This window comes from Dendronephthya gigantea, unplaced genomic scaffold, assembly GCF_004324835.1.
Source record: "Dendronephthya gigantea isolate DGI-Jeju-01 unplaced genomic scaffold, DenGig_1.0 000020F, whole genome shotgun sequence".
Taxonomy (NCBI): Eukaryota; Metazoa; Cnidaria; class Anthozoa; order Malacalcyonacea; family Nephtheidae; genus Dendronephthya; species Dendronephthya gigantea.
Window position 1 is genome coordinate 1,752,501 of NW_021163030.1, and position 9,716 is coordinate 1,762,216.

The 9,716-nt window shown below is 34.6% G+C and overlaps 2 protein-coding genes across 2 annotated transcripts; both read right to left on the minus strand.

Annotated features, from left to right (window-relative positions):
* Positions 1 to 303: 303 nt before the first annotated feature.
* Positions 304 to 6,750, minus strand: LOC114521617. Its single transcript, XM_028542114.1, has 9 exons — positions 6,524 to 6,750; positions 4,719 to 5,004; positions 3,927 to 4,254; positions 3,550 to 3,604; positions 2,868 to 2,971; positions 2,534 to 2,626; positions 1,740 to 1,853; positions 807 to 992; positions 304 to 567 (listed from the first exon to the last, which is right to left on the minus strand). Exons 1-9 carry the CDS (start codon positions 6,573 to 6,575, stop codon positions 484 to 486), a joined length of 1,302 nt encoding a protein of 433 aa, XP_028397915.1. The 5' UTR covers positions 6,576 to 6,750; the 3' UTR covers positions 304 to 483.
* Positions 6,751 to 7,772: 1,022 nt separating this feature from the next.
* Positions 7,773 to 9,710, minus strand: LOC114521394 (putative uncharacterized protein DDB_G0271606). The gene is made up of 3 exons (XM_028541826.1): positions 9,378 to 9,710; positions 8,884 to 9,052; positions 7,773 to 8,634 (listed from the first exon to the last, which is right to left on the minus strand). The coding sequence occupies exons 1-3, from the start codon at positions 9,618 to 9,620 to the stop codon at positions 8,486 to 8,488; spliced, it is 561 nt and encodes a 186-aa protein (XP_028397627.1). The 5' UTR covers positions 9,621 to 9,710; the 3' UTR covers positions 7,773 to 8,485.
* Between the last annotated feature and the right edge of the window lie 6 nt (positions 9,711 to 9,716).

Consider the following 9,716-nt stretch of genomic DNA (forward strand, 5'->3'; position numbering starts at 1 on the left):
TACTCGTATTTAAATAACAAAAATATACAAAAAATAAACTAAATCTACGTCGGAACCGTGTTACCAAAAAATTGCCACGCATTTTTGTGTTCAGAAGCCGTCGCAAATATAAGAAATTTGCGAACGAAAGTTTTTTGTTAAATTTTTGTAAAAAAGCTGCCAGGATCCCATCCGAAAACGCAAGGTTGGATCCCATGCCCTGCTGCAACTACGGCGCGCGCTGAAGAAAGAATGGCGCCAAAATTACACCACTGCCAAACGATCAAAAAACAAATAACAAATTGGAAAGTAAATCTGCCAATGCTCATTAGAAAAAGATTTAATACCGCCCAATTTTAAACTTAGATACGAAATAACAAGTTCATTGATAATAAAAAAATTATACGAAATTTATATTAAAAGCATGCATACAATTATTTTATCTCTATATAATAACTATCAATTACAGGCAATCATATCCATATGCTAGCTCAAAATCTTACTCTAACAATATATGCCCTTGTAACAAGTGGGTTGCTTACCACTACTGCAAACACAAACATCACAATTAATAATGTATGATCCTGGCTGTAAAAAAAAACAATTGATAGTTAGAGAAATCTATATCCTTTTACCAAACAAACAAACAAACCAATTAATTTTCCTAAAATAACGATATTGACAACCAAAGTAAAAAATTACTTATATAAATTCAGTATTACTAAAAACATCGGTATTAACCCAGTTCTTTCAAGGATAATTTTGAATAAGTCATTCGTCCTATTCCTGAATGGTAAAATGACAATGATTAATTCAATCAAACTTACTTTATATTTTTGTCCATTAATCATACAAGGACAGGCAACTTCATCCTGGCATTTTCCGTCAAGCAGAACCATATTTTCGGGGCAATAACATCCATCTTTCGGATTTTCGCACACTTTCTTATCGCAGGTCAAGTCACAACTTTTTCGGTATGTTCTTGTCGTACTGCCACATCTTACGACACCATTCTGGGAAAAATAAACCCTTATAATAATTCTGTATTTAAATATGGCATTTTTGTGGTGTATATTTGCAGTACAGGTAAAATAGACACTTTAAACAAGCGCATTCTTAGATTTATATTACGTGACATTCTTAGATTTATATTTGGCAATGTAATGTATTCCAATGTATTTCTATTGGCCCATTTTTTATCACGTGTTTTCCCCCCAATAAAAACATGTATTCTCCCCAATTTATTTCCATACTAACTCTCCTGACGAAGGCCCTCAGGTTGAAACGTCGAGAAGTGTTTTCTCTATTTTAGGCAGTTGTTATACTACATTTGATACTTATAGTTTACATTCCTTTTCATACTTGGCAGCTAAATTATGAAATTCTCTTCCAGACTGCTACAGAGCGATCACCTTTCTTGAGTTTAAACGACATATTTCAAGTTGTAAAGCTTTACATTTAAATTTGTATATATAGTAGTACTAGTAGTATTATGCAGTATTATTAGTAATCCGATTATGTTTTATATAATTATATTATAGTTACTCGGAGAAATTAGCTATGTAAGCTACCCATAAGAGTTTAAATAAAGTTCATGTATATATGTATGCATGTGAATATTAGGTGTTCTCGATCGAGGAAAAAAAGAAAAATTTAACGGCTGCATGCAGAGTTTTTTTAATATGAAAACATGTAAAAAACATATAATCTAAAACGGCAATTTGCACAGAAAACTAATGAAATATAATCTGTATACTTACATCACATCTGCATTTGTCACAGTTTGAAGTATCATCCCACGTATCACCATCAGAGAACACTTTTCCCCCTTGAACACAGCGTCGAACTTGTTTTACGCAAAAAGTATTTCCTTTCTGTAAAAAAAAGCACATTAAAAAAACAGTGTAATTAGAGTATAGATGTTTTCGCTTTGTATCAATATTTGGAGATTAAATGAGGCGTGTCTTTTCCTAACATAAAATAGAAACTAGCACTGCCGGCTGCCGCTCTTTAAATCACGATTGATTTGGCTTTCTTTTCGTGTCATTTATCACGATTTTCTATCAGATTGCTCATACGGAGGAGTTTCTCCTTTTGTTACCACACCGTGTCTAACCGGGGTTTTGATTTGTATTTCCTTCCAATCGACGATGTTTAGTTTTCTCGTGGTTTCTATTTTTTTGTATTGCTAGCGTTTTATCTCACTATTCCATTTTAGGTGAAGTCCTGCTCTAACTTGTTGGGAGCATGCATGCGTGTCTCGTATAGACGTAGACTTAGATGTTGTCATGCATGCCTTGCCTAGCTCAGGGTAGTAATCGCGTTCATGACAGTCTTATTTTCGATCCAAAACTTGTCATGTTATCAAGGTCAGGCTATACCTTAGCGATCAACTCCTATCTTCACGGGAATGGTTATGAGGCTAGTACTACACATCGTTACATTAGTTTTAACCCTTGTTTTATGCGTGATTGAGGGCCCAGGCAACCGAGCTAAGCATCGCTTCTATATGCGTGTTGAGCACAAGATTCGTAAAAACGTCCCGTATACTAACCTTACATTCGCAATCACCATTTTTCCCATCATCCCACTTTTCACCATTTTGATGTTTCTTTCCATCCCCAGGACATGTGTCATCTTTCGCAGACTTTAAAAAAGTAACGTTGAGCAATGTCAAGAAATGATTTATAAAATTTAAAAACGATTTATCGAATTTGTGTGAAAACAAATCTTAAAAGTTCAATTAAATGAGAATATAAACGCGAGGGATTTTCAAACAAGTACAGTTCTGGATTTAAGCAGAAGATATAGATTGTTAATAATTTAGCTTTAGTACGAGTAAACCTTCCTTGATAAAGGTTGTATTCTGAAGTGTTGGACATACGTACTGTTGTTGGACACTGAACTGAAGTGGGAGCTGGAGTTGTTCGCTTCGTCGCCGTTGATTGTTGGATGGTCGGCTTTACAGTTGCAGGTACTTTGCTATCATCGACTAGATAAATATGAAAATATATAAAAATAAAATTAACGCAGCTTCAGTTATGATGAAAACAGCTTTTTATGGTGAAAAGAGTTTTGGGCACGATAACAGATTTGGACACATAACTCGCAACTATATAAAAATTATATATATATATATATATATATATATATTTATATATATATATATATATACACCCGTTTGCAAAAACGTTGGCCGCAGATAGATAGATAGATAGATACCCGAAATCTAATTAGAATTGCATATGTTGTGTAATATGATTGAAATCCCATGCAAATGTATTCATATGCAATTCTAATTATCTATCTATCTATCTGCGGCCAACGTTTTTGCAAATGGGTGTATATATATATATATATATATATATATATATATATATATATATATATATATATATATATATATATATATATATACAAAAAATCTGAATTCTTATATAAGTTATCTTTCAAAAAACTAAGTGAATTAAATCGAAATAACTTTAAATAATAAAAATTTAGAAGCATTCAAAATTTTCCGAGCGTGTACGTGCGTAAGAAAAACGTTCAAAACATAGCTAACATACTTACTTAAAATAGTGCAATTAGGATCTCCAAAACTTATGATAACATCCTGTAGATTCCCCTAAATTGCAGTTATTAAATGTATCATCAGCAAAATGCAAACTCTATAAACTTCCATTATTATGTTAGTCTCGTCAATGTTGATTCCTCACGGGGGTCGGTAAGCTCTTCAAGTACCGAGAGGGCGGGAGGAGAGGCGCCCGAGAAAACACACGATCTTTGAGCTTTAAAAGTGTTATTCTCAAGTTATTATTCAATGGGTTATCAATGAAAACTGCTCCACTGTTCATTCACAAATGTTTGGGGGTAAATATGTTTACTTTTACTAGATAAGCAAGAGGTAGAGTTACGAAATACGAAAGAATGTATCGAAGATCACTTACCACAAATTGTTCTGTGATAACCGGAAGGTGTTCTGACACTGGTAAGAATTTTTGTGCCATCCTCAACGTCCCATTTAGTGGAAATGGCTCGATCGGTTGATCGATTATAGCCACATTGTCTATAATGCTGTTGCGATAAAATATGTCACCTTTGGCTGTTTTAATTTCGCATCTCAGTAATTTCTCCAGTAGGTAGATACGAACGTCAAGGTGCAACCATTCATCCTTAGGGATTTTGCTCCCTATATTTTTAAATTTACAATCAACTGTTCTGCTGGTCTTAGCAACTCGAAAAACAGCATCCACCTCAATGCTGTCAGATTTCCGCCTGAAAGAGAATTATATTACATCTAAAAATTCCTTCAATTTACTACAAGTAGTTAATGTGAATGTTCAAATCACGCATTCACTAGATTCATGTAAAACTAACAACCACATTTATAGATACTGGAGATATAAAATTAATTGCAGTTAATTGCTAGTTTTCTCTAAAAACCTCCAACCGCAATTAACCGACTTTTTGTTTTTTCTGCAGGAATACAGACATCAGAAGTGTTTTACATAAAACTCGTTATTTTTTCAAGTTCTATGGTAACCTGAGATCGAAAACAGAGCTTCAGCCCCACCAGCCTGACATCTTTTATACACAAAGAACACAGCCATGGGGAATATAATAGTATTACAGATCAGAAATGATTTTTTAAAATCATGCTGTGCTGTTCCATGAAGGTTGGTAAAATTGCATCCAAACTTATAATTCTCCAACGTAAACAGTGATAGTGTATCAATTACGTGAATTCAAGGCTAAAAGCCTCATCCCCTTGACGATTAGAGAGAAATACAATGGTTCCACCATCTGAGTCTTTGGCCACCTGAAGATAAGTCTTTACAGAAAATTGTTTGATCAAAAATGATTCCCTGGCAAATGCATAAGAAATGTTTGCTGGGGCAATCAAATCGCCAGTTGTTTTTGTGAACACATATGCTTTTGAATTTGAATGACTTCCAGGAGCTTCAGTGAGAGCAGAAAGGTCTATTTCATCAAATAACTTTATATCTTCAACAACTCTCGCATCACCTAAATAGAAAAATTAAATGTGAAATAATGTCAGCTTTGAACCCACACTATCTTGCACAATTATTGAGATAAATTGCCTAAAAAATAACCATTGTCATTGGACAAAACTACTGTGCTTTTAAAGGCATATTAATAGCCATAAAAAAAATAAGTTTGCAAATTAATAATGAGAAACATGGAAATAAGAATATGCACCCAATTATGAAGTAGGTTAATCCATAATGTTTCTAAACAATGAATTCATTAGCTACAGCGGAATCTGTAGCAATGTGACAATAAACTCTCCTGGACATTCCTTCAAAAAAGTTTGATAAAAAAGTGCCACCACTCTGGTACTTAAAAAAATAATATACTACAATTAAATTTAAAATTTAATAGAATAGATAAGACATTTCCAATGGCAAAGGCCGCTGCATATATGAATGACAAGTTGGTATCCCGAGCCTTGTTTGAAAAAGATCCAAGAATCAGAATCCTTTGCTTTTTTGCCCAAACAAATTACAAAAAATATCAGTGGACAGGTTTAATTCTGAGTCCTACATTGTGACTGGAAGGGGAAGAAGTCTGGAGGTAAGATTATATATTGTCCCCTGCATCTTGGGAAGACTTGCTTGAAATGGAAGTAACAACCCAATGGTTCCCACAGGCAATTTGTGATTTTCTTAGTTCACTACCGCATAGACATGTATTGCACAACTCTGTACTAACTGTCCCACAACTGGGTTCAAAATCATTTTAAATTTTGCTCACAAGCCCTTTTTCTTACATTTTTTTCTCAGTGAAATTTGTATTTGATGAATATGATACATTATATTTCTGTTGATAAACTTCCTGAAAACAATATTTAAGGTGCGAAGTTCCTGTATGAAAACATTTCCAGATGTTAGTTACCTGTATCTTACAAAGACAACCTTGCATTTAAAGATAACAAAATTTATTTTTTTTAGGGCTAGTTTTCACTGTTGAAGCCTTTGTGATCAAAGTCAGGATACTACTGAGGTAATTCCTACTTTTTAAGAATTGGCTGGAATTATTTATGGCAACTAAAAGACAGTGATCAACACTTGACCATTTCACCCTATTATTTGTCACATAATCGTTAAATTAAACCATATAAACTTAGAATTTACCAATGACTATGTTGATTTTTATACCTCTAAATTATGCCAGAATGTATTGGGGGTTCCATTCACAATTTTAAAAACGTGATTGTTCGCAATATATTGCCAAGGTGATATTGAATATGTCCAAAATGTCAAAACGTCAAATTTCAACTTGGTTTCGAGATATTTTCATATTTCATGTGGGTATCAGTTTATCACGATCGTCAATTCAACAATTTTCAATAATACAAAATAAGCATAATAACAAACCAATACGTAAAATGATTTGGAAAAAATTGAAAACAACGTCAAAATATTGTCGCGGTTTGGTGCTAAACAAACTCATGTCACAAACGAAAGGCTATTCGCCACCACTTATAACCTGACAATAAACAATAATTATAGGAAATACTCACCCATCAACATACAGAATGACAGGATATTTGTAATAGTCAAAACCAGCAACATTTTGAAACGTTTTAAATTCTAACAACGTTTTAGAAATACGAAAACTGCGTCTTTACTTCGGTTGTGTTATCGGATATGATGGTATGTTCACACTTCAAGCATGGAACAACAATCCCATGCTTGGTTTCATGACGTCAATTCTGTGACTGGGCACCACCCACTGAGCTGGCAGGCGCTCCCTAAAGCGCTAGCTTTTTTCAGCGAGGTTGAGAACCGAGGTTGACAACAGTCTAAAATTGACAAAAACGCTTTTCGACGTTTGTCAATACCCCAACAAAGTTATCAGGAGACACTGCTACGCTGCATGAAACTTCATATGTATGCCTCACTCGCCTCTCTCTCAACCAGTGGGTTGGCTTCCTTTAGTTGGTGTCATATTAATCTTAAAACTTCCTCACCTGTGCCAGCCTCGCTCGTTCCCAGGGCATTTCCTTTTTGTCATTGCGCCTGGGGTGCGAACAAAATAGAAGAATGGTATATGCATGTGCGCAACTGTTGTTATAAAATCTTATCTCGGGTACGCTACTTCTATACTGCCGCATTGTAACATATGAAGATATAAATCTAACTCTTTTGTAAATTTTTGCTTTATTGATTCTACACTCTGTTGACGATAATACATTATACGTAGCTTTATATATACATGCTGGATAGTGATTTTTTCGAACGATGGAGAGGAAATTCTTGAAAGTTATAAACTGACTAGAAATATGAAAAAGAAAAAGTTTGCCTTTAGAATTTATTATCTGCATGGAATATTCAGACAAAAAATCTATTACAATCATCTGGGGGCGGTTATATAAAACACATAACCACATTTTAGGTAGTTTAATTGTAACTAAAAAACAGAGGCCGCAGAAGATCAGTAAATGGCAAATATTCATATATTCACTTTCGGCAATATCACCTTCTTAGTTTCTTTTGAATTTTATTGTTTTTACAGTTTTCTAACATGAATATATATTTGCCCCCCCTGCAATTCAACGATCTTCCGCGGCCCCTGCTCCAAAACACAAACTTCTGATTGGCTAATTCTATCGCTAACGATAGATATAGCTAAAAAAACCCCACTATTAATAAAATATACATGGTTTGGAGACCACATAAAACTACAATACAACTCATTCTCATCAACTATGTTGAGGTAGATTTATGCAAAAAATTGTTCCTTTCTCATCACATTTTTATTGTATTTTGCACAGATAAACCAATAGCAATCTTTTGATTAACATATTTCTCAAGTCAAGATTGAGGAGCTTAACAAAACGAATGCCATTGGTAAATTTGGCTAAAATACAATAGACACGTGACGAGAAAGAAACCATTTTTTTGCATAAACCTGGGACAATAACATAGTTAATGAGTTGTATTGTACCTTTATTTCGTCTCCAAGCCACATATATTCTATTTACTGTGAAAAAACTAACAAACTTTCTAAACAACCAGCTCCTGGCGGATAGTGCTATCCAGCTTTTAGAAATATCAAAATAAAAATCCAGGAGCCGGTTGTATGAAAGCCGTAAAGCACTATCCACCGGACAGTGTTTTTTTCAATCGCTTTAAAATTGCCTGTTGCAATTGTTTGCTATAATTTTGTCTTGATTAAATCGTAGTGTTCCTAAATCGAGGATCCTCTTCAATAATTCTCTGTCCCAGAGATGAAATTTTATCGCTTTTCGAGCATTTTTAGAACGGTTGAAAAAATCACTATCCGGTGGATAGCGCTATTCGACTTTCATACAACCGGCCCCTGGGATATATTTGCATGGCGATGCAGTCAGCAATTCACCCAGATAGACAAGAAGTGAAGATATATATTAATTATATATAAGCACTTTACATATGGTGTACTGAAATATAGTACAGAAGTCTGTGCTCTAAGAGTCAGTAGACAAAAGTAAAATGATTTACTAACTGGCTGATGTGGGCTGATCTAATATCTCATTTGTCCATAATCCAGTTCCTATATCCTCTGCGAGCAACATATTCACCACACTGAGATCTTCCTCGCTTAGTTCGTGAGGCGATAAGGAGTTAGGATGTTCAGCTACTACACCACCTGTACAACAAAACACACGCAGTCTGATTCAAAAAAAGAACGAGAGAAAACCTAACCTTGAGTCTTAACTACCCAAGTGCATGTCGAAGCAATGAACTTGAACTTATGAGAATTCCTACCATCTACCTTAACATTATTTCAGATGTAAAAACCACGACAGAAAGAAGAATGTGTACATGCAATATTATAAAATTTGGCCGATGGAATGCCGAAAATAATTTTTTATTCAAAATAAAATATTGAGATCACCTTCCGGCAATATTTGTCCTTCGTTGTCTTGTTCTGGGAATGTATTCTCTGGTGTACGTTGTAATTCAAGTATTATTTTTTGTTGTTGTTGCTGTTGTTGCTGCCGCTGTTGCTGCTGCAATAGCAATAATTGTTCCTGTTGTCGCTTCACTAGCTGATTTCTTTGTTCCTAAAATATACATATTGAATAAAAACGCATTAAAGAATAATGTATTACTCGTCGAATGTTCATTATCCTACGCCGGCAGCTAAAACGTACGGGTTTTTTGCGGTTGATGAACGTGGTGTTGAAACGTGGAGTGCAAAAATATGTTACTAAGTTGCAGTTGAAACGTATTATCAAATAGCAGCAACTTGTTCAAGCCCAATCGCAACTTGATAACAAAAATGTTCGTGGAGTGGATCATTAATGCATAGGTCGGTTATAACCACTGACCTATATTTGGTTAAGTCAGAGGTTAAAACCAATTAGGATGGAGAGGAATTGTTCCCACCTCTTGTAATTCTAATAATCTTTTTTGTTGAAGTAAAAGAGAATCATAAGTAGAAGGCGATTCTGTTTCTTCTTTCTCAACATTATCATCTGGAGTATTTTTGTCACTCTGTGTTAAAGGAACTGAGGAACTAGAGAGAAACGTTTCCATTTCGTTTGAAGTAAACTTGGAAAAATAGTCCTTCGCTTGGTTGCTGGATTGTTTGGAACTTTCGCCCCTGTTTAGAGAAGTGTCTTCATTCATTGACAATTCATTGGTTCTGGTTTGTGACGAAACGAAGCTAACTGACGTCTTATTGTGAGGATTGATGGAGCTTACAACGGGTGTGTAGCAGTGACG